General features: G+C 35.5%; 1 protein-coding gene across 2 annotated transcripts; it reads left to right on the top strand.

The window, feature by feature from the left end:
• Nucleotides 1-468: 468 nt before the first annotated feature.
• Nucleotides 469-25,695, top strand: LOC150095161 (uncharacterized). Of its 2 annotated transcripts, none has more exons than XM_090411334.1 (2): nt 469-598; nt 23,006-25,695. In XM_090411334.1, exon 2 carries the CDS (start codon nt 23,403-23,405, stop codon nt 24,135-24,137), a length of 735 nt encoding a protein of 244 aa, XP_090267460.1. In that variant the 5' UTR covers nt 469-598; nt 23,006-23,402; the 3' UTR covers nt 24,138-25,695. The 2 variants fall into 2 exon arrangements, with proteins under 2 accessions (XP_090267460.1, XP_090267459.1); XM_090411333.1 differs by lacking the exon at nt 469-598 and adding an exon at nt 909-1,034.
• Nucleotides 25,696-26,327: the final 632 nt, after the last annotated feature.

Below are 26,327 nucleotides of genomic sequence, written 5' to 3' on the forward strand. Positions count from 1 at the left end.
CGAGTTTCCGGGAGAAAAAATCATGTTGCCAGTACCATAGATCGGGAACCGGTCGAAGAAAGGCTTAGAAAAAGTTTCTCCAGTCGGCGACTAGACTTGAACTTAAGTCTATCCTTCGTCTAGCGCAGTGGATGCAAGCACCATTTCCGCTGAATATTTTATTTTCTCAAAAGCATCTATGTACATTCGGACGAAGTATTTACATATATACAATAAGTACATAGCATGCTTATTTCAGTTAACAATTTTCATTTACAAGATGATAATATATACAGTAAATAAAATAATACAATATACAGTAACATATATGCAATAAGTACATGGCATGCTTATTTCAGTTAACATTTTTTATTTATTTTTATTTTATTTTATTTTATTCCGCTGAGTTACACAGGCCTCGTTAATCTTTTACAAGTACTGTACTTAAATTATGTGTCGCACTCCTAATAGATGTTTCGAACCAGTTGGTTCTCATCCAATACCATGAAGAAACTTGGAGAAAACTTCTTTCTTCTTATTCCTTATTCTTAAAATATCGTCCTTCTTCTCGTAATTGAAAATTAATACTATTTCGTAACTGGAAGACTGCTGAAAACAAGTAGGGAATATTTTAGTTTCTGTCGGATAATTATAAATTTCTGCAAATAATTATAATTATTGGGTACGTTATATATGAACAAATATTTCTTACTTATGGATAGGGTGTAATTGATGTGATATTGTTTAAATAATCGATATTTATTACAAATTTAACAAATTATACATTTTAGCGTGAAATAATTTTAACAAGAATAACAACAACAACAACAATATCTACTATTTGTTTTGAGCAGTAGGAATTGATTCATTACGTGCAACTAGCGCCTCTAGAGTTAAAGCGGTGTGTTTCGCGGTGACAACGTTTTTATATATGAGTTCTGGAGGTAGTGAATGGAATGAGTGGTAATTCGAACTGAAAAATATAAGCCGACTTGAATTTTTTATTCAGGAATGTGGATGAAGCGAATATTTGATAATATAGCTGTCAGAAAAAGGTAAGTCTTGTAAAACGAATACTTATTATTCAGTTATATAGAGAGAAGTGCAAAACATTTACCTCCAATGATCATTTTTATGAGCGTTTAGTTTTTACATCAAAAAGCGGTATACTCGAGTAGTTGCCGATGTCTCAGTTTTAGCCAAGTATGTTGATGCGGCCTTCATGCCTTGGGTGCCCTTCTGGTAGTTGATACTACCGGCATACATCGTTCCTTCACTCGCTCACCACTTTGAGGTAGCAGGTAGGATTGAGAGAGAAAGCAATTATTCAAATTTTAATATGTATTACTGTACCAGCACCTCCATGCAGTTCTCCACACCATACAGGATACCCGTCCTTGAACCCATTAACTGACAAGTGCTGACAAATGATGGGCAACCCTTCTCACACCCCTAATGCCAACTCATTTTTCAGACAAACAGTCTGTGGCATCATGTATAAAGCTGTTACATCAGGAGATACTGATGTCCAAATTCCTTTAGCTGTACAACTATACCATAATGAAACCAGATGACAGAATGATATTCTCACATTATTGTAGGCCTTTTACCAGAAGACTTGTATATCTTAATTTTTTATTCCATTCTCATTATTTTGACATATTTTTTCAAGTAACAAAATATATGTTTTAGCAGTAAGTATGGACATACATCAGTCATTACACATAATCAGTTTTATTCTATACTCCATCCATGCTGTCTGACCCCCTCCCTACATTCCTGGGGCTGTTTGGAATAGTTGGGTTATTATTATTGTTGTGGGCAACTCCAAGGAGACCTTAGACTCATTGAGGGAGGCCTTGAACATGTCAAGAACTATCCAACATTTGCACAATATCTGTCACTTTGCTTTGAACTCATTCACAGTCATGGCACTCAAACGATTCTGGAAACCTATTCCACACATTCACTACTCTCCAAGCAAAAAACCTAGTTCTAACACCTTTGCTAATTACACTCTTACTGAGTTTCATGGATGGCCCCTAGTTCTCCTGCCATCGTTCTGAAAAATTTCCTCTGAATTAATCTTGTAAAAACCCTTCAGTAATTTATGTCTCAATCATATTACCCATTTTCCACCTATCAAAAAGTTTCTGTAGCCCACAGATCTTTGACCTGTTCTCATAGGGTTCATCCCATAGACCTGCTACCATCTTGGTCACTCGCCTGTGGATCCTCTCTACCTCCTCCTCATTATCCAGAAACCCTGGTACTCGCATCTGCACACATTAGTCAAGATGGGGTCTTATCAAGACTTGATAAAGAGGAACAATAATCTGCTTGTCTCTTCTCATCCAAGTATTTTTCAGTAACCAAGTGATCTAATTGGCTGCTTTAATCACTTTATGTGTCCCCTAAACTTTTACTCCTAAGTTACTAAATCCACTAACACTCCCAAGTCTCTGACTTTGTCAATTTCCTGGAGTAAAGTTCCACCAATGTGCTAATCTTTTTACCCCAAAATGCATAACGTTACACTTTGCCACATTAAACTGGCATCCATTCTCCTTTGTCCAGTCTGCCAATCTATCCAAATCATCTTGCAAAATTTTGACATAATCTCTATTAACTATTGCTGTACCCAACTTTGCATCATCAGCAAACAACTGAACATTTCCCCTCAGATCCTTTCCTATATCATTAATGAACAAAGTAGCAGCCCAAGAACAGAACCCTCTGTCATGCCACTAGTTACAGGCCTTCTTTTGGACTCTACTCCTGAATAAACTACTCTCTGATATCTCTCCATCAACTACCTTCCTATTCATCCCCATGTGCTGCAGTATACTGAATAGAATTCCCCGTGGTATCCTGTTAAAATCTTGTAAAAACTTGTGATGCTGAAGTATCAGTGGTCATATAATGGTAACATTAGAAATAACAAACATCAGAACAACTGAAGTACAGCATCAGTTTGTGATGTATTCTACAGCTTCTCTTGTTTGGGAGTGATTACAAACATCATATATATATATATATTTATTTTTATTTTTTTTATTGTAAACATAACAATCTTATATACAGGATTAACCGGTTTTTGGTTCTCTGCAGTCAGACAAAGAGGTTACATGCTCATACTCTTGTTGAGGTATGTTACATCGAAGTCACTTATAAGGCTAATTACATTTTTTTTTAAAATTAATTAAAATAAAGTCATTAAGAGTTATTTTAAAATGATACTGTATAAGAACATAAATGTGGAAGAACATAGAAGTTACTATTGCACAATATTATCTATTTACATGAGAGTGCCAGCTGATTAATTTTCGCACTGTTAAGCACAACAATCCTTCTTTCTTCCCCCTTTCTTTGGGGGGGGGTAAAGGTGTCACTTCTATGCTGGAAAGTGGATTATAATGCAGTCGCCCTGCTCAATCAGGAGTTGATTCCGTGGATTCCATTCTTGGTGGAAAAGATCTAAGGTGTTTTGCCTATGGTGGTGATGCTCGTGTAGGATCCGACTTCTCACCTTTTGTTGGAAGGCTGTAGTGAGTTGGTCAGTTGCCTCTCTGTGAAGTTGCTGTGCTGTCTGGTCTTGTATGTCTGAGGTAGAAGCTGTATGTTACCGCTTTCGCGGTGATGAAAAGGTAATTGCAGAATAAATGGTTATTTGACTCCACATGGATGAGACTGAAATATTCCTCTTCTGTATGAAGACTACCACAGGTAAGAGCTGCCGTTTCCCGAGTCAAACTGATTATTTTAGTGTTGACTGGGCATTTCAAGTAGATATGCCGGACCGTTCCTAATTGGTAGCAGAAGAGGCAGTTATCTGAGACGTTTGAGTTAAATTTTCGTAATATAGTAGGAGTGGGTAATATATTATGCCACATTCTCCACTGAATATCTGCGTCAGGTTTGATGGCTCTTGTGTGATACGGTAGATCCCATTGAAATAGTGTTTGATCAGACGATGCAGGATTTTCCAACAAAGTGCTTTGGTTCGACTGTTGTGTTAGAGTGCTGTAGATCTTGTTGGTGCTGCTGGGTGTAAGTTTCTCCCATGAGTTATTGGTTTTTATTAGAAAGATAGGCGCCAAAACTTCTGAGTTTGGAGGACTAAGCCCCACTTCTGTTATGCTATCAGGCATAGCAGCTTGAAAAGTGGCCTTTATGGTGTCTATCTGCTCAGACTCATTCCCATATTCCAGGTTTTCGAGCGAATTTGGAAAGCGCCAGGTGAGGCTTGGAGAAAGAATGTCACCCAAGATCCTCACGTTTCGCCAGCTCCATGGAGGAAAGAAAAATTCTTTCTGAGTGATCGGGCTTCTTACCATCATGTTGTGAAAGATGGGCTCCATGAGGATTTCAGGTAGGGATGCTGTCTTCACTGTGTGCTGGAGGTTTAGCTTCTTCCATTGTCGAAGGGCATCTTTGTAGACGTTTGTTAAATTTACAGGCACTTGAGCTGTTGTCATTCTTAAGGTGGTGGAGAGAGAGAGACCTCTAGTGGCAGAAGTGAAAATATACTCAGTGGTGCGTTTGTGTGATATTTCCTGTTGTAGGGCATTAATGAGAAATTGAGCGCGGAATGTTGTTATCCTGTTGTCAATGGAGACCAAATTTTGTCCTCCATCTTTGAGAGAAGTACATAGCTTGGAGTAGGAAAGCCAGTTTGTTTTATTCCATATGAATCGATATATGGTTGACTTTATTTGTTTGATGAATTGCACTGGTGGCATAAGAATCTTTAGTGTATGCCAAAGGACACTGGTTGCTATTTGGTTAAAGATTATTGTTCTCCCTCTTGTGGAGGCAGAGGCTCGTATTGCTGCCCACTTTCCTAGAACTTGCTTGAAATGCTTGTTTAGCAGTTCTTATCCACATAAGAGGGCATGTTTCCTAGGTAAATCCCCAGGTATTTGTTTCCCTCTGTGGACCAGGTACTAGACATTGGGGAATCGGTTCGGTTTTTCCATTTGCCACACCACAGTCCTATGGTTTTATGTGTGTTTAGTTTGGCTCCTGAGGCTGCCTGATATTGTTGGTATGCCATTTGTATGTTATGGAAGTCCTCTTCTTTGCGGGCTATGATTGTAACATCATCAGCATATGCTGTCAGGGTTATGGTTTGGTAGGGAAGTTTAGGGCGGCATGCTCTGAGCAGCATGCTGAGTCTACACAAAAAGGGTTCAATGGCAATTGTGTAAAGAGGACCGGAGAGTGGACAGCCTTGTTTAATACCTCTACTGTATGGTGCAGTTATGGTCAGCCTGTTGTTTATTTTCATGCAAAACTGTGCCTTGGCATACAACATTTTAATAGAGTGAATGATGCCTGAGCCAAAGCCAAATGCTTTCAAGCAGTTGAAGAGGTAAAGGTGTTCAATGCAGTCGAAAGATTTTTCTTGGTCTAGCGTTACAAGACCCATTGTATCACTGTTGTTGTTTGCTATGCTTATGAGATCCCTTATGAGGTGTAAGTTTTCGTGGATAGATCTTCCAGGGATGGAATATCACCATGTACAAGTAGTCTCTGATGCTTATTTATTATTTCGCTCAGAGCGGGTTTAAGTTTGTTGGCAATGGCTTTGGATATAATTTTGCAGTCGGTGTTTGTGATAGAGATGGGTCTCCAGTTTCCTAGTTTCGTCGTGTCTCCTTTCTTTGGAATGAGTTTAATAACTGATGTTGTCATATTGAGTGGAAAGCCATTGGTATTCGCTTCGACAAAAACTCTGTAGAGGATAGGTCCAAGCTGTTCCCAGAAGGACTGATAAAATTCAGTGGTGAGCCCGTCTATGCCAGGAGATTTATCTTTAGGTAAGGAGGTGCAGGCAGTTTTCAGATCATAGATAGATAGAATGGGAGTTCATATCTTTCATCATTGACCTCTTTAGAGAAAACAAAGTTGTGCTGAGAGTCAGATATAAAAATCAATTTTTAACTTTTCCGATATTTAATGGTGACTTGATTTTAAGGTAATTGTTACAATTACAGATATAGCATCCAAATGGTGATGTTTGCTAGGTTGGGGTTAAGAAAGGCCCACTGTCATTTTGTGATTAAGTTATAAAAGAATTGCTGGAGAAGCAGCAGAGAAAAGTAAGAGTAAAGACTATGAGTCTGCTGCCACAATATAAAAGGACTGAATTAAAGATGCCAAGAAATTACATTCTTGGTTCAATTCTTTATCCAAGGGTAAGCAGACAAAGTTTGTGTGTGATGTAACTTTGTGATTGGGCAACATATACAGAGACTAATGACTTCACATCACTTGCCTTAGTATCCCATAATGCAAAGCACATATCCTTTACAGAAATGTATAATAATAATGCTATGCATTGTGGGAAGGGTCACTACCCAGACCAGTTTTAACCTTTGTGGTCTCATCAGTGAGACCCAGACGTAGAACCGATACCAAGCTTAAAGTAATTCACCCTAGGTAATCTGAGGATGAGTATTATTGTCATGTATACAACACTGCTCACCTTAGATTAATTGCCATGTACAAGTAGTCAAAAGGTGTCACACCTTATTATTAAAATACTCTAGATTAGAGATAGATATTGAAAGTTTTTCCACTTGGTTATGTTATAAATTAAAGATGCCAAGAAATTATATTCTTATTTTAATCATCTATCCAAGTGTCCAGAGTATTTTAGTAATAAGGTGTGATACCTTTTGGCTACTTGTATGTGGAAATATGACTTCTGCATTACTTCAACTTTGGTATCACTTCTGAGTCTGGCTCCCACTGATGAGACCTCAATAAAGGTCGAAACCGGGTTGGGTAATGACCCTTCCCATAATGCATAGCATACATGTCCATAAGGTGTTCCCGACCATTTTTACGAGAGTATATTTTTATGAAAATTTATAGTTTTCACTTTCTTAAACTAAGTGTAGCCTTAAGTAACGTAGAGAATCATGATTGATAACACTGGCCAACAAAAAAAAAAAAATTTTTTCTGCTGATTATGATCTGACACTTGTTTTTTACTAATTTGGGTGCGCGGATTTCAAATATCAAACCCATTTTTCTCTATCATGTCAGGTTTTTCCTCTATGGCATTTTTTTTTGCTAATTTGTAAGTTTTTGATAGTTTTTAGGAGGCAGTACTATTTAGAGGATAAAAAAAATTGATTTTTTAATATTATTTTCTAAAAGTATGTACTTTTAAAAATCTGTTCATAATTTTTTATCAAGACATTCGAAAAATTCCTGAAGATATAGCCTATTATTCAAAGCAGTGCACAGATCAGAATCAGAGCGCTCACCGCTCTCACTTGTTAGTAAACGAATAAATGCGTAAGAACCTGCAACGACACGTACTGGCACTTTGAATGCGAGAGAGGCCAATAACCGACCTAATACATTTAGGTGATGAAAAGTAGGCGATGACAACTGCCTATGAACAACTCTATGAACGAAATTGAGAAAGAGACCTGGACTTCATTTATGATGGTGCGAATAATTTTCTTAGAAACAAAAAAACGTGCAATTACAAAGATCGAGTGGAAACAATGCTTGAAAATTTCCAGTGCCTAGGTTGCAACATGAGCATAAAGCTTCATTTCCTATACAGTCATCTTGATAGATTTCCCGAGAATTTAGGTGCTGTAAGCGATGAACAAGGCGAAAGATTTCATCAAGACTTAAAAACTATGGAAGATCGGTACCAAGGAAGATGGGATTCTCACATGATGGCCTACTACTGTTGGAGTATTCAAAGGGATTGCCAAAACAGAACACACAGCAGAAATTGCTACAAACAAAAATTTATTCCCTGAAACTCATGTGTAAGTAAAATTGTTATTTTTTTATAAATATTCTTGTAATTTTTAATGAATATTGTTAAGTAGTTATGTATCTAATTATCAGCCTCTCTCGTATTCAAAGCGCCAGTACGTGCTGTTGCAGGTTCTTACGCATTTATTCGTTTACTAACAAGCGAGAGCGGTGAGCGCTCCAATTCTGATCTGCGCACTCCTTTGAATAATCGGCCATATCTTTGGGAATTTTTCGCATTTCTTGATAAAAAGTTAGGAACAGATTTTTAAAAGTACATACTTTCAGAAAATAATATTAAAAAATCGATTTTTTTGATCCTCTAAATAGTACTGACTTCTTAAAAATATCAAAAACTTACAAATTAGCAAAAAGAAAATGCCATAGAGGAAAAACCTGATGTGATAGAAAAAAACGGGTTTGATATTTGAAATCAGCGCACCCAAATTAGTAAAAAACAAGTCTCATATAAAAGTCAGCAAAAATTGTGTTGGACAATGTAATCATTGATATGTATCAAGAATTGTTTCACCGTTGCTAAGTAATAGTTGGCCAGAAAATTAATTAAAATTCATGGAGAAAATGGAAGATGAACCTAAGATAATTTCATTGGGTGAGGAGGGGTGAAACTACTCCTAAATGGATATATTTACTACAAGAGTTAATCTGGTCCACAGGGTAAAATATATTGGGAGTATAAAAACTTAGAACGAAAGAATGTTCGGCATGAGCTGTTACAACTATGGATGGTCAAAATATCACAGTTGAAAAGGGCGACGATCGATCATCTCATTTCCATCCACCAAATAGAGAAGAAGCAGAGGCAGAGAATGTACGACAAAATTTAAAACGTACATCCCAAGAACATACAGAGCCTCAACCGGCTCAGATACTGCGAAATCAATTGCAGAGGGTACCCTCATGTATTTTAAGCTTTTTACCTGAACGAGAAAATTAAAAAAAATCCATTAGAAGGAAAAGATTACATGATCAACCAGCCAATCCTGCATCACTTCAGGAGTTATTCCAGACAGATGTACTAAAACTCTTCAGGGTGAAAAGTTTCTTCTGTATGATTCCTATACCGATGAAGAAAGTCATGAAAACAGGGTTATTGTGTTTGGAACTAAAGAAAATCTACAGATTTTAATGAGCAGTTGAGTGGTTTCTTGATGGTATGTTCAAAGTCTGCCCCCAGTATTTTTGTGCAAATATTTACTTTTCTGGGAGTATTAAGAAGGCCTGGAGTACATCCAGAAGATGGCGTCAGTGTACTATGTATTCCATTGATTTATGCCTTATTAGCAAATAAAGAACAAAATTGCTACACTAAGCTTTTGCATAGCATTTCTTCAGCCCATGATTTTGCAAGTGATGTTCCACAGCCAACTCAAATAATGTGCGACTTTGAATTGGCCATCATAAATAAAGTAAGTGCTGTGTTATGCTACTGGCTTTAGCATTTGTCCTTGTTGATGACGTTGTTGATGCCTTCAAGGAATTGAGAGAAGAGGTCTGCGATGATATCTTAACAATTTTTGATTACTTCGATTTGAATTATATATCTGGCTGAAGAGCACAGGAAAGAAGGCGTTCAACATCCCCTTCATTATCCATGTATTCCATGGAACCAATGAGTCCACTATTCAAAATCAACAACAGACGAACAACCCGAGCGAAGGGTTTCATAACTGCTTGCAGCAAGTAGTTGGAAAGCACCATCCCAGTTTGTATTCAGCTATAACAGCTGAATTCAAATCAGAGTTAGCTTGTTTTCTATAAAAAGAACAAGCTAACTCTGAAGCAATGATACGTGAGTTCAGAATGGGTAGAATAGTAAAGGCAGCACTAAAAAGGAAGTGGGCGGTTGTTCAGATGAGGATTAAAATCATTGTCCTATCATATCAAAGGTACAAAGAAGAGGGCCGACGACTTGACTACCTCTGGTATATTGAATACAATTTCACTTTTTAGCGAGTCAATAAATTCATGTATCCTAAGTCTAAGTTTATTTTATTAAAAAGCTTATCTATTTTAGCATGACTTTTATTAATATTTTAGATTCTGTTTTTCGGAAAAATATACATTTGGAAAAATGTCCGTTCGGGAAAATGGATGGGAATCCCCTAAGTTGAATCCCGATATGTGCTTTGCATTATGGGATACTAAGGCAAATGATGTGAAGTCATTAGCCTCTATATGCGAGTTGCCCAGTTGTTAAGTCACTTCACATGCAAACTTTGTTTCCTTACACTTGGATAAAGGATTAAACCAATAATATAATTTCTTGGCATCTTTAATTTATCATATAACAAAGTGGAAAAACTTTCAATATAAAAGGAATGAATTGAGAAGAAGAGGTTGTAAATGAGTCATTACGAAGATTGGCTCATTTACAATCATAGCTCTTCTTAATTCATTCCTTTTATATTGCGGCAGACTCATAGTGAGCTTTGGTGTCACCTCCTTGTTCGCAAATATTCCTTTTTCGGACACTCTAAATTTTTTGAAAAATGCTTTTCCTCCTAATATTCTTGATCTTTTTAATTCTGCTATCCATACTGATTATTTCTCTTGGGATACCTTATATAAACAGATAGGAGGTACTTCCATTACCCCCTCCCCCTCTGGCCAGTTTCTATATAGAGCATCTTGAAAAACACTCTTCACACTAGAAGACTCAAAAGTCCCAAACCTTCTATTTGGTTAATATATATTGATTATCTGTACTCTATTTGGCAAGAGACAGACTCTTTCCTTCTCCACCTTGACATTTAGCACCCCAGATCCAGTTCACTATTCAAAAAGAAAATAACAAAATAAAAAATAATAAAAAAGGGTGACATTAGATACTCTAATGGCACCCTTTCTTTTGAAGTTTACAGAAAATCCATCTATATACCTATATAAGTAGATATATAAACTTTTCCACTATCTCCCTTCTCAACAATATGGGATCATCAAAACTCTTGATGACCCCAACTTCTGTTCCACCTGAGCTTTGCTTACAGTGGAACTTGCCTTAATTTGCCAAACCTTCTTGTCTAATAATTACAATGCCAAAATGATCTACAAATTATCTGTCCCTTTAAACTTCTCACATTCCTCTCAACATAAAGATTACAAAACTATAGAATAACACATATGCCACAGTAAATAACTTTTTTTTTTTATTATGTAATTAGTTCATCTTATGTATCATAAGACATCATCAGTACAACTAACGATCAACAATTGGAATTGAATTAAAAAACACAGTGTGCATCCTTAAATTGGAATCCCTCTACTTATACAGTCGTGTTCATGGATTAAAAATTACTGAGCAGAAATTAAAATTACTTAAATTAAAAATATAGCAGATGAATTATTAAAATACAGTTAAAGATAATTTCCCAAACATTTGGAATAGTGAGACAGTTATTTCGATTAAGATTAGGTCTATGAAGTAAGGCTTCAGCACTTTCTTTATATAACTGTTCATGTTTATATGTGGATCTCTGTGGTAACTTGATGTTTTGCCATTGAATGCTGAAACTGTACTTCATAGACCTAATCTTAATCGAAATGACTGTCTGAATTCAATTCCTATTGTTGTTCATTAGTTGTACTGATGATATCTTATGATACCTAATGAAATGTTTACATAATAAAAAAGTTATTTATTATTATTATTATGTGACACCTCCAGGGAGCCCAAAAACTCATCGAGGGAGGGCACCTACTCTACAACTCTGTCTCCACCAACTACAACTAACTGCAACTACACCAATGACATCTACCACCCATCACCACCACTTGTATTTCCACAGACAATCGCACACACACACACACATCCATGTCCATGGCAAGACTTGAACCCACAGCCTTTTGGCTGGAGAGCAGATACACTAACCACTTGGTCAACCAGGCCAGCTAGCCTACTGATCAACATTCAGAACCTTCCTTAAGTTTACTTTATTTAGTTTGCCAGTCTGGCTGGCAATATGGATAGCACACTTGCTTCCTGCTATAAGTTTAAATTCTGCCATGGATGTTTGGGAATGACGTTAGGTGAATTTTGTCTGCTGTGAGATCGCTGTTCTACTTATTGGAGGCCAGAAATGGCTTGAAAACATACAATGTTTGGTCTCTAGAGCAGGGTTTCTAGAATATGAGGGTGTTCTGAAAAGTTCTCGGCCTAACAATGAAAAAACAAATTTATAATTTCAAAATTATTTTTATTTTTCAACATAATTTCCCTTAAGACTAATACATTTATTCCAGTGCCTGTAGTGGTTCTCAGTAAGATCTGCAAAATACCCCTCTACAGCTGCAGTCACCTCTTCGTTTGAAGAAAAACGCTAACCAACGAGTTTGTTTTGGAAAGAGATAAAGCCTGAAGGAGCCAAATCTTGGGAATAGGGTGGATGTTGCAACAATTCATAGTGCAGATCCCTTAATTTTCCCCATTGCTAAAACACTTTTGTGGGCAGGTGCATTGTCCTGATGAAAGATTTTTTTTCTTCTGCAAACCAGGTCTTTTCTCACGAATTTTTTCGTCTGGTCTGGTTAAAAGATCAGAATAATATTCCCCGGTTATTGTTTTACCCTTTTCGAGATGATTAATAAACAAAATGCCTTTTAGCATCTCAAAACACTGATATCACGACCTTTCCTGCTGATGGAACTGACTTTGTCTTCTTTGGCACTGAACAACTGGCTTCTGTCCACTGTTTTGACTGCTGTTTGGATTCTGGTGAATCCAAATCTCATCCATAGTAATAAATCGATGCACAAAATCAATTTTATTCTTGTTAACACGCTCCAAGTACTGTTCTGAAATTTTCATTCGAGTGCACGGCACCCATTGTGCGCAAAACATTTTCATTTGCAATTTTTCATGCAAAATATATCCTACATATTCCTTTGAAATGCCTATAGTCTCAGCAATTTCATGCACTTGGACTCGCCGGTCATCCAATACCATATCTTGCACTTGATCAATGATTTCTGGTGTTGTAACATTTTTTGGATGTCCTTCATGTGGATCATCTTCAAGGTTGGTACGGCCACATTTAAACTCGGCAGCCCATTTGTTAATTGTCGAAAACAAAGGAGAAAAGTGCCCATAAACTTTTATGAACTTCAAATGAATTTCTTTTGGCGTTAACAATGCTTTTACAAAGCATTTTATAACTAACGATACTCAATTTTATCCATTTCAAGGGATACAGACAACACTTTTGCTTCAGACAGCTGTATAAAACAAACTACTTGATAGAATGACTTGCAATTTCACATGGCTGCTTATGACCGATGTACCAACTTAGGGGGGGGGGGGAATTTCCAATAGTGTTGCCATCTATGATCGAGGCTGAGAACTTTTCAGACCATCCTCATATGTATAAACAATTTTATTCACCCTGCTCAGAAAGAAGTCAACAGACCCCTCACGGGCGAGGTGTATTGTGCTATATAATGATTCACGTGTTTATAGCTGGTATAAATTGCAGGAATACAATGCTCCCAAATCAGTGCAACTTGTCTGAGTAAAATGGCTGTAAGAAGGGAACTAACAGAGTTCGAAAGAGTCATTGTGATAAGATGCCATGTCGCAGCCTATGTATTCTACAAATAGGCCATCCCAGGTCAACAATCAGTGATTCTATACTGAGATGGAAAGATGGAAGCACAGGGAGTGAACTGCAGTTGCTACCGGCAGTGAACAACCCACCACATTCACCAAACGTGACTACGGTGCTACGTTTGAATGTAGCACTGTAAGTATAAACTGCCATTTGTCAGCCAACACGTTGATTGCAGAGGTCCGGGCATCGACTAGAATATGAATCTGCACAAAAACAGAATCAAGGCTCACAACATGGGCATTCCATGGTAGGAATGCAATATGCAAGCCTGACATTACTCAAACCAATATGCAGTGCCATCTTCAGTGGTTCCAAAGAGAATGTACAGTGGGATGTGGAAGCTTTAAAAGATGCATTATGGAGCCAGAAATTATGTTGCACCCTCTACCGAGCAGATGAATTGGTGTGTGTGTAGTGTATGACCAGTGAACGTCTCTTACCAGAGTGCATAATCCCGACTATGAAATTTGGAGGTGGTGATGTGATGGTATGGTCCTGTTTTTCCTAGTTTGGCCTAGACCTCTGTCCTCTGTTTGTGGTGCCACAAACACTGAACTCTGAGAAATATCTGAACATTCTTGACAATGCTATAAAAACGCTACTTTGTTTTTATGGAAATGACCCTTGTCTCTTTCAGCAAGACAATGCACTTATCATAAGGCTGCTGCTCTTGTAACCTTGTGATTCGTGGACATGAACATCACCACACTCAACTGATCTCAACCCTATTGAACATCTGTGGGACGAACTGGAGCTTTGGGTGAGGTCAGTTGTCTGTCCCACAACAGTCAAGGACCCTTGTTACATGCCTACAGGAAGAATGGTCCAAAATTCCCATTGATCACTATTGTATGCTTGTGGAAAGTATGCCTCATAGGATTGCTGCAGTCATCACAGTGAAAGGAGGTCCTACATCTTATTAAGGTTGGTGCCATTACTGTTTGTTCCTCACACTATGGTGGCTGTTGATTTCCCTCCAAGCAGTGTATACTTACACATAAACAAACAAATAAATATAAACTAACTTAGTCTACTCATGGCATTAATGAGCTACAAGTTTACAAACTTTTGTGGGTGGTAAAAAATCACTCAATGATATGGACACAAATTTTTACATCGATGCTACTACACAACAGTGTAACAGATAATAATAATTATTTATTATTATTATGTGACACCTCCAGGGAGTCCAGAGACTCATCGAGGGAGAGTGTGCCAACAGCATTGAACGATTGAGCCCCCTTCTAACTACTAACCACGCTCAAACTTAACTTTTTTTGTGAGCCATTAGTAGCAGAGGCTCTACCAATTGACCAACCTTTTGCTTCCCCCCCCACACACAGTTATTCCTGTGGTAACTTTTCTAACACCTCTTGCTTAAAACTTAAAAAAAAATCCATCTTGTTGAATTCTGAGGTTCAATTATTTTTTAATCTGTCAAGAAGTCGATTAATTGAGCTCGATTCTAACTACTTTATTAAAAACGATGGACAATGTAAACTTTGCAAAGTCACATAGTAAAAGCTATTGTTTTACACATAGCAAAATCTTATAACAGTTTGCAATGAATAAACACTGCTGAAAATATAAGAAGTATAATCAACTTTTAATGTTTATGCTGCCTATTGGAAACTGCAAGCAATATTGCAGTGTATTTTATATTACAATCCAAGAAAATGCAAATAAATATCTCAAAGGATACATTATTATCAACAAACAAATCTTCATTTATAATACAGTAGAATTCGCTTATTGTGATCATGGATAATATTATAAATCTGCTATTATTATCAAAATCAGTCCCAAAACACACCATTTAAAATGTATTAAAAATAATCCATCATCAAAGTTCTAGTTATTATCAAAATCCTGGAATGTTTACCCTTTTGCATCTCAGAATTCTAGGAATAAGGGTTAATCAGGAGAAAATTTGACAAAGAATATTTTCGAAATCTTTCTTGCTAATCTTCCTTTAATCTTATATCATCCAGGCAAATGCAGGTGGGTAATCTTGATCTTTTTTTAATCTTAATCCTCTGTAAATCTTAATTCTTCCAGGTAAATACAGGGGAGGAATAAATGCAGTCTACTTGTGATTTTTTGAGTTTATTTTCGTGCTCTCTTTCAGTAAGTGAGTTTGACTTTAAGTCTTCGTTAAAATAGCCCTTAGCATTATGACAGAAGCAAGTAAAAAACAAAAAATTTATCTTTTCAAAAAAAGCAAAGAATTTTGAGTGCTATGATAAGTAACCCAAAACAAGTTAGCGTAGTGCGGCTGTACATGTAAAAATTTTACAACCACCCTTGTGTAAGATCTTAAAAAACATCAAACATTGAAACTTCAGCTCTTACTAATGAGAACATGGATCGAAAGAGAGCCAGATATGGTAAGGATACTCAAGTTGAATCAGCATTAAAAATTTGGTTTAGTAATGCTCTTGAAAGCATGCTTTGATTAATGGGCCTTTGATGCTTCAAAAAGCAGAACTTGCAAAAACAATGGGCAAAGAAAATTTCATTGCAACTGATGGATGATTTAACAGGTGGAAAAAGAGAATATTGTGTACAAGCAAATTCATGGTGAAAGAAAAAAGTGCTGATTTTTTATCAACAGATGCGTGGATTAAGACCGAGTGGCCAACAATTACTGCTGAATATTTTACCAAGGATATTTACAATGCAGACGAAACAGGACTCAGGCATTGCACGAACTGTTTCGTGCAATGCCTGAGCATACTTATTTGTTTAAAAATGAAAGTACTGTACTAAAGGATTTAAATCTTTAAAAGAGCAAGTGACAGTTCTTTGTTGTGCTAATATGAAAGGTGAGAAATGAGAGCTCCTAGTAAATTGTAAAAAGTAGAAATCCTCGGTATTTTAAAGGTATCAAAAGTTTGCCTGTTGACTACTGTTCTGGTGCAAATGCTTCGATGACTAATGACATTTTCAACAATCAAAACATCAAAGTAATTTTCTTGCCTTCGAACACTACATCGTTAATTCAACTACGTAATGAAGGATCATACGAGCTTTTAAAGCTTATTATCGCAGGGAAGTTCGTGTGAGAATTATAGCTAAACTTGATTATATAAAAGACCAGTCTGATGCAAGTGCAATTGCAAAAAAGATTTCCCTTCTTGATGCATTGCATTTGGTAGCAATGTCATGGAAACAAGTATCAGAGAAGACTATTGAAAACTGCTTCCAAAACGGTGGATTTTTTAAAAAACTTAAACTCCTTCTTCCAGAGAATTTGAATATCTTACGAATGAAATTTTTGATAAAACCCGGACTGCATGTCAAAAGAAGAATTTGAAAATTGGTAGGATATTGATAACAAAGTTGAAGTGCTGGCTACAATGACAATGTTCTTTTATACAAGTATAAAAGAACAAATTTTAGAAGTTTTTTACATATTTTACAGTAATGCTATTACTATTCCCTATATCAGGGGCACTTTAAAAAAAATAGCCAGAAATTTAAACAAATATTATCTTGGGAAGTTTTTTTTTTCTCTTTACCACGAGTTGCCTCAGTCCTGAAGATATTTCAGGCGCAAACTTTGTTTGCTTACACTTGGATAAAGGTTTAAACTAAATAGAAGAGTATATAAGTTCTTTTTGCCATACCCTTTGGTATTAATTTGGTCTAGCTACTCACTGATGAAGCCTCAATAAAGGCTGAAATCGGTCTGGGTAGTGACCTCCCACCATAATGTATAACAGCAAACATTTCCTAGGAAATGTGTTTTACATTATGGGAAATACCAAGAATAGCGATCAGAATTTTGCCACCTTTGCTACGAGTTGCCCAAGTTTGTACTACGTACTTGGACTACGTGCATTAGCTCACACTAGTAGTCACCGATACCTTTATAGTTTACTATACTATATTCGGCATGAAACTCTCCGATTCCAATCTTAGAGTTTCTTATTCGGTTTTAAAACAATGTGGGATTTAATATCCCCTTAATTTACATATATATTATCTTTATCTCTGCACTACTTTCAAACTTTTCTGATTTCCGAAGGTCATCCAGGTCCATCTGACCATGCTTTGGATATACTTTGCAGAGAATTGGATGGAAGAAAACCATCATGTTCCATCACAATAAATACAAACTTGAAAGACTCCTTTTAGAATCAGTAGCAGACTTAAAAAAAAATCATCCTAATCTTAATAAATATGGTTGCATTAAACTTCCCAAGATTTGGGAAACCTTAGTCTTCATTTATTCTAATCTCATTTCTTCCACTTATCGTTACTCATGCGTTCCTGAAGATCTCTTTCTGATGGATGAAATACTGAAACAGTCAAACCTGCTGTTTATTTATCTCTCTTTGCACTGTAATTATTCTTTAAAGTGTATAAGTTTAAACTGTATATAGTATGTTTATCAATCTGTGAAGAAAACAATTCATGCATTTTATACAAGATTTTTCATTGTTTCCACTTCTGTCACTTATATCTTGAATTGCTTTTATGGGGGAAAAAATTAATATATATATATTCTCTACTATTATAAATAAACATTGAAAACATTCATTATCCTAAAAACTCAATAAAATAATAAAATTAAATCCTTAGGTATACATATAACTATGCTAGTGCTTTTCTGAATTCTGATTGGCTCCAAAATATTGTTGGACAGAGCCAATGATGTCACATGACATTGTGGCAACTTAGAAAACAGTCAAAAAACATTTCATTTACAATCAATATAATGGAATATTTATTTTTGGAAATAAACACTTCTTTCTCACCTTTAGAGTTTTAATTAATATCCACTATTGAACTAAATATGGAGACATAAGCAGATGATATGTAATGAAAATTAACAGCAGAATTTTTGGCTAGGTTTCCTAGTCATTGTCAATGCATACAGATGACGAGATAAATAACACTATGATGCAGAGGGGGCAGTCTGCTCCAGGTGGCACTTTGAACATTTTTGAACTTTTGCAGTTAATTCTAAAATACAGTCTCGAGAACTCAGTTCCAACTATTGTAATACTACTGCGAATTTTTCTCATAATTGCTGTAAGTGTTGCTAGTTGTGAGAGGAGTTTTTCTGAATAAAATTGATTAAGAATTACCTACATTACTATGAAATAGACTTCGACAATGTCATCAACTGATTTTGCTAACAGAAAAGCAAGAAAATTAACATTTTAGAATTTTGAAATTAAAGTTTTACTTCAAAAATAAACATAGTGTTTTAATTTATTTCCCTATACTTCGTTTTGGCTTTTTGTAGTATTTTTGGTGTGTATTGACAGGGGCGGCCAACTCAGGGACCGCCCCAGGCGGCAAAAGCTCTAGCTAACCACTGCTATGATGGTATAAACTAAGTGTTGTTTATCTCTTTTCATCTACAATGTTTGCATCTACAGTTACTAGGAAACCTAGCCAAAAAATGCTGCAAGTAATAAATATTATTTTTTCCTACATATGTATTATCCATTGCTAATTATTATTATTATATCCACTTGTGATGGTCAAATTTTGCATATTCCATTACTAGGTAAGAAATAAAGTAATTACTGCTGTCTACTCTGTATCTGTTTTAGGTTGCCATGCTGTTTAAAGATAAAATCACATGTAATACTCTCATTGGTCATATTCCATTATGATAAACATCAGTGATAATAAACAAAACAGGTTTTATAATCACCAACAGTTCCCAATAAGTGAGGTAAACACACAAAAAAACTATTTATAACATAAGATGTGATACCGAATTGGCATCACATAAATAAAACTAATGATTAAATCAAAATGCCACTTCTGATTTATTTTTTTTCTATAGTCAACTAAAAATTCTCGCTTGTCATGGGCGACAGCATTTTTCAAGTCCGACTTACCTATGGATGTGCTTGTTGAACAGCTACAATTTATAGTTGCAGCTGTATGAATATATGTGGGTATTAATGTTTTTGATGGATTATCTTTACACATATAGATGTTTTTGAATTGATTTTTCAACATATTCTCAAGGATCATGTTAAAATCTTTAATAGGTAGCATCTCCAGCTGAACTATGTGTTCAATGTCTTGCATTAACCATTTTAACCATTTCTAAATCCTGCCTATTTTTAGTTTATCTCCATCTAATTTTCTATATTGACAATGAAAGTATATTTTATGCATATTTTCATTTTTGTCCAGATAAATTTTAATCTCTACTTTCCTTTTATTGTTCCTACAATTCAGAGGTTAAATTGTAAATGAATAAGCTTTGGGGCCCTTAAAGTAAGGATCATAAATGTGAGGCTATTGCTTGATTGTCACAACATTTTTAAAAATTTTTATTTATTTATTCTGGTGGAGTATGTTTACCCTTTAATACGTATTAATCCATTTATCCACTCTTAAACTAATTGAATATTCTGATATGAAGAACTTGCACCTAGGGTCTGTACCTCTGCACATGTTATACACCCCAAATCACTGTCATTACAAAATAACCAATTGTATTTATCTTTGAATGCAATCCACTGGTTGAGCATCCGGCAAATCTGCAAATCTTTCCTTTCATTCAATGTATTAATATTATTGCATTGCAACTGATGGGAATTCTGTGTTTCTGTGGATTTGTTACAGACCTCTTTCTCTTCAGAAACTACAAATAAACTGTCATTACAAACTCGTTTTGTATTATCACTGTCATCTGAGCTATTTTTCCATTTAAAGAAGCACAATTTAAGCTTAAGGGTACAGTGAATCGGCATAATTGTGTTTACTGGACTCAAGAAAATCCGGGCATTCGTGTGGACAAGGCAGTCCATTTACCATGGCGCAATGTCTGGTGTGGATGTCATCTAGAGGTTTAATAGGACCATTCTTCTTTGAAGGTACTGTTACTTCAAGTGTAGGCATGCTATGCACATCCATTTTACCTGCCATTCATGCACTTTATGGAAATGATCAATTTCTCTTCCAACAAGATAGTGCACTACAACACTATCACCGAGACGTGAGAGCTTATCTTGATAAAAGTTTGCAGGGCCAATGGATAGGACGAAGAGGTGCAGTTGAGTTCCCCCCTCCCCCATGTTCTCCTGAATTAACACCCTTGGACTTCTATCTATGGGGGACTTTAAAGGATGTAGTGTATCGTAGAAAACCAGTTACTGGTGTGACCCTTTGGGAAGATATTGAAACGGCATGCGCAGCAATCCTACTGGACACTTTGGCCAACATTGCCCAAGCAGTAGTTCGCCATAATAATAAGCATTTGGCAGTGTCTAGATGCTAATGGTAACTACTTTGAGTACCTCTTGTAATTGTAGAAGTCAAAGGTAATTTGTATTCATCCCTTGATGTCTGTATAAATTTAGTATTACAATTTTTATACAGGTTTTTCTTTTGCTGAAGTGTTCCATTGTAGTTCATTGTTGAAGTGTTCATGTTCATAATGAACACTTCATTGTTCCATTTCATTTCAGGTTTCCAGTGCTCAGAATTCTTTGCCAGTATTTTAGTTTACGCGTTCACACACAGTATATACACTGCATGGAAAGAAGTCAACAGACACCCCTATGTTACCACCCCAACCAGCCATGATGTCTATAGATGTCCAGCAAAATCTGGATACAATTCTGTATACTATTGAATAACATGGATAAGAAGTGCACTTTGATCTCACTATTTCATCTGCCCTGGCTGGTAGAGAGGTTAATGGGTCACATGTTTATAGCTGGTATAAATTGGAATAGCTGTGAGAAGGGAATTGACTGAGTTTGAAAGAGGCATTGTGATAGGATGCCATATTGCAATCTTATCTGTTTGGCAAATTGACAAATTGGGCCATCCCAGGTCAGCAGTCACTGATACCATAACTGAAATGGAAGCTCAGGGAGTCATCTGCAAGAGCCACCTGTAGTAGATGACCCACCACAATCACTTAATGTGACAATAGGATGCTACAAAGGATAATATGTAAAAACCACTATTCATTAGCTAACACATTGAATGTGGAGGTCTGGGCCATCAGCTGGAACATGAATCTGCACTAAACATTCAGAACCAAGGCTCACAGCATTGGTTTTCATGGTAAGCCTGCATATTCTGTGGTGCAAAGAATATGTACAGTGGGATGGTTAATGGGAGGTTAATGGGTCACATGTTTATAGCTGGTATAAATTGGAATAGCTGTGAGAAGGGAATTGACTGAGTTTGAAAGAGGCATTGTGATAGGATGCCATATTGCAATCTTATCTGTTTGGCAAATTGACAAATTGGGCCATCCCAGGTCAGCAGTCACTGATACCATAACTGAAATGGAAGCTCAGGGAGTCATCTGCAAGAGCCACCTGTAGTAGATGACCCACCACAATCACTTAATGTGACAATAGGATGCTACAAAGGATAATATGTAAAAACCACTATTCATTAGCTAACACATTGAATGTGGAGTTCTGGGCCATCAGCTGGAACATGAATCTGCACTAAACATTCAGAACCAAGGCTCACAGCATTGGTTTTCATGGTAAGCTTGCATATTCTGTGGTGCAAAGAATATGTACAGTGGGATGTGGACGCTTGGAAAACTGTGTTATGGCACAATGAATCACATTACACCCTCTACCAAGCAGATGGATGTGTGTGGTGGATGCCAGGTGAATGTTTCCTACCAGAGTACATAACAATTGTACTCTGTGAAATTTGGAGGTGGTGATATAATAATATGGACCTGTTTTTCCTGGTTTGACCTCGCACCTCTGTTTACAGTGTCATGAATATTGAACCCTGAAAGGTATCTAAACATCCTGGACAATGCAATGCTTTATACTTTGTGACATTTCTATGGAACTGATCATTTCTCTTTCAGCAAGACAATGCACCATGTCATAAGGCTGCTGTAACTGCATGGTTTATGGAAACGAATGTCACCACACTCGACTGGCCTTTACAGAGCACTGATCTCAACCCTACTGAACATCTGTGGGATGGACTGGAGCATCAGGTGAGGTCAAGGGACATTTGTCCCACAACAATCCAGGACCTAATTACATGCCTACAGGAATGAATGGTCCAAAATTCCCATTGACTGCTATTGTACACTGGTGGAAAGTATGGACTAAATATTGTTGTAGTCATCGCAGTGAATGGAGATCTTACATCCTAATAAGGTGGGCACTGTTACTGTTCATTTCTCACTCTGTGGTGTCCATTGACTTTTTCCAAGCAAGTTAAGATAGATAATCATAGGATTTATTTTGGATTATTTGTGCAATAAATAATTATCTTGCAAATAATTCTGTACACTTTTAAGCCTTAAACCTTTATTGAACTTTAAATTTAGTCCTCTGGCAGGAATAGCAAGCACTTTGAATTTTCAAATGCTTGCTATTTTACTGATATTATATCTTATTAAGTTGAAAGAAAATTTCACATTTAAGGATTTAGAAGTTGTATATACAGTGAATTGCATGACATCTGACTTATTAATATCCAACTTTTCAAAACTCCAAACATCTGATACTATCCTAAAATGGAAAGAGAAGCTCAGATGTCCTGAACTCACTGTATGTGTTAGTGTTATGTATACAAATGATCATATTTTACATATGTTAATCAATATAATCTGTTTTTTTTTCCCATAGAGAGAAAAGAAGTGGAAATTGTGTACTAGCTCAAATTGAAAACAAAAGTTAGGATCCAAGAACTCTTAACAGATATATATCAATGTGTATTTAACATTTGATTTATAATTGATCAGAAGAATAATGTTGTAAGATTACAATGTGAAAATGATTGATGACAGATACTAAGAACTGGATCTGGCTAAAGAGAAGACCATTTCATCTGATGCAGACAATTTTATATGTCAAATAGTATAGAAAATCACATTATTCTTAGGTGATATTAATTTTTTTTGGAAAAGGTTCAAAGGGGAAAGAAGAAAAATTTCCATAATAAAACAAAGATTTTTATGAAATTTTTTTCAAGAAATATAAAACATCAGTTTTATGCTATAAAAAAAATAGTTTTCTTCATAACATGGCAGTTTCATCAAGTAATCTGGAAACACATGTAAATAGGCAAGAGGAAACCTTTATTTGTGAGTCATGTGGTGAAATTTTTTTCCACATTAGTAATCTTAAAAAACATTCATTAATTCATACTCAGGTGAAACGTTTTGCTTGTAAAACTTGTGATAAGACATTTTTGCGATCTGGTGATTTGAAAAGGCATTCATTAGTTCATACTCGGGAGAAACATTTCCCATGTGAAACATGTGGCAAGGCATTTTTACGAGAAGATGTACTGAAAAAGCATTTATTAGTTCATTTTCCAGAGAATCACTTCATTTGTGAAATTTGTGGCAAAAACTTTTCATATTCAGGTTCCCTGAAAAGACATTTATTAGTTCATTCTCCAAATAAACAACAGTTTTTTTGTGAAATTTGTGGGAAAAAGTTTTCATCTCTAGATTCTCTGAAAAGACATTCCTTAATTCACACTAAGGAGAATTCGTTCATTTGCAATACATGTGGAAAAACTTTTTCATCCTCCTATGGCCTGAACACACATTTATTAATTCATACTAAAGAGAAGCCTTTTTCATGTGAAACATGTGGCAGGACCTTTTCGCGGTCATCTCATCTGAAAATGCACATATTATTTCATACTCAAGAAAAACCATTTTCTTGTGAAGAGTGTGACTTGAGATTTTCTCAGTTAGTTCACCTGGAAAGGCATTTATTAATTCATAGTCAGGATTATGGAACATAGATATTTTCTCATTTGGCCAATCAGAAAGCTTGTGCATCATTCCCTAGGCAAGGGAATCTTTTGTTTTGGTACATATGGAAATGGTATCAAGCAAATGCTTACTGTCCACTTCATAGACAAGAGTATGTTCACTGTCTCTAATAGTCCTGTCAGAGATATTAATGCTTATTTCTTGCCTTTGAGATTTTGAATTGTGTTTTGTTATGAAACATTTTGTAGATTTTGCTTTCCTATGGTGAAAAATTAAGGACATTTGTTGTATGCTTTAAGAGTTATGCAGTGCCACAGAGAATAAGACATTAAGTTCTTGATTAATGTTGAGTGAGCTCATATTTATCAGAATAGTTACAATTCAGTGAAAGATTACACTGTATCAGTATGCAAGGGCCCTATTTTTTTTTTATCTCTGAGATTTACAGCAGCATTTGTAGAAGAAAATTCATGGAGATGGATAATGACATTTGATTGCAAGTGTGAGCAGTTGGATATTTCTCTATGACATAAGATGATAGAGAAGTAATTCTTGAAGCACTCGAATAATCATATCTTAGAAGATTTTAATAATGCTTACTTGAATCTTGAAGTTAAATACAACTGAAATTTGGTGTTAATTAGCTACACTTATAATATTGCATTTTACAATGTGTTATATAGTTATATCCTTAACAAAGGCTAACTATTCTATCTTCAGTTTTAGATAATTAAATGTTGCTGAAAGATGTATATTTTGTAACTGTGAATCACTCTTGTTTTCATGATTTTGAATTTATTGCACTTTTTGTGACTAAATGCAGTTATTTTTATTTTACTTCAGTCATTGGTCTGTAGATTGCTGTCTGACATTTGATTACATTACATGCTGTACTTAATTTGATTATCTCTAGAACAGTATTTATAGCAAATCTCTCATTACAATCTACAGCTAATGACTAAAATCATTTTTTGAAAGTCTTTTCTCATTAACTTGTCTAAATAGCTTGAGGGAAATTATTTTGTTGTTCAAATGAATACAATGTAGTTAACATTTACTATATATTCTGAACATTTCAAATGAGAAATGCACTCATGATGAGAGGATTTTGTTGTTGAAACATAGATCTTTACACAATTAATATTAAATTGTATTAATTCGCACTCAAGAGGAGGTAATTTTGTGAGAAATGTGGCAAAATGTTTTTTTGATTACATTACATGCTGTACTTAATTTGATTATCTCTAGAACAGTATTTATAGCAAATCTCTCATTACAATCTACAGCTAATGACTAAAATCATTTTTTGAAAGTCTTTTCTCATTAACTTGTCTAAATAGCTTGAGGGAAATTATTTTGTTGTTCAAATGAATACAATGTAGTTAACATTTACTATATATTCTGAACATTTCAAATGAGAAATGCACTCATGATGAGAGGATTTTGTTGTTGAAACATAGATCTTTACACAATTAATATTAAATTGTATTAATTCACACTCAAGAGGAGGTAATTTTGTGAGAAATGTGGCAAAATGTTTTATATATTGATGTTGATAACTGAAATAAATGAAATATTAGTTCAGAATCTTAGAAATAGTTTTCTTGTGAAATATTGCAAAAAATTGTGAAATTCAGGTTCTAAGAAAAACATTTTTGTTTTCATTAAGAATAACTTGAAAACATTTATTAGCTCATATTTTGGAAAAATATTTTACTGCTAATATGCCCAACCAATGAAGTTGAAAACATCTCATAAAGTTATGGAGTAATTATAACTAGATAAACACTGTGTAATTATTACTAAATCACTTAAGGAATTGACAATGTATATAAGAGTATAAATTAAATTACACTTTAATAAATATTTTCAATATTTTGGCAACGTCACGTTGCCATCATCAAAAGGAACTTACTACATTCTGGTTCCAGCAGATACAAATTTTTCTTTAAAGAGACTTGTTAAGTTTCTGCAGCAGGGCTTCTGAAGGTCAAAAGAGTAGGAATAATATTATATATCTTAACAAGCAAACCATGCTATAACCAGAGATCACAAGATCAATGGAACAAAATGATCCTACTAATTGTGATTCCTATAGATACAAGCATCACTAAGGATGTTAAATTACTCGTACATGGTTCTCGTAGACAAGTTTACACATTGTTTATGCATTACTAAATCACTTAAGGAATTGACAATGTGTATAAGAATATAAATTA

This window comes from Typopeltis vanoorti, chromosome 21 (assembly GCF_054136105.1).
Source record: "Typopeltis vanoorti isolate ZY-2024b chromosome 21, IOZ_Tvanoo_1.0, whole genome shotgun sequence".
Lineage (NCBI taxonomy): Eukaryota > Metazoa > Arthropoda > Arachnida > Uropygi > Thelyphonidae > Typopeltis > Typopeltis vanoorti.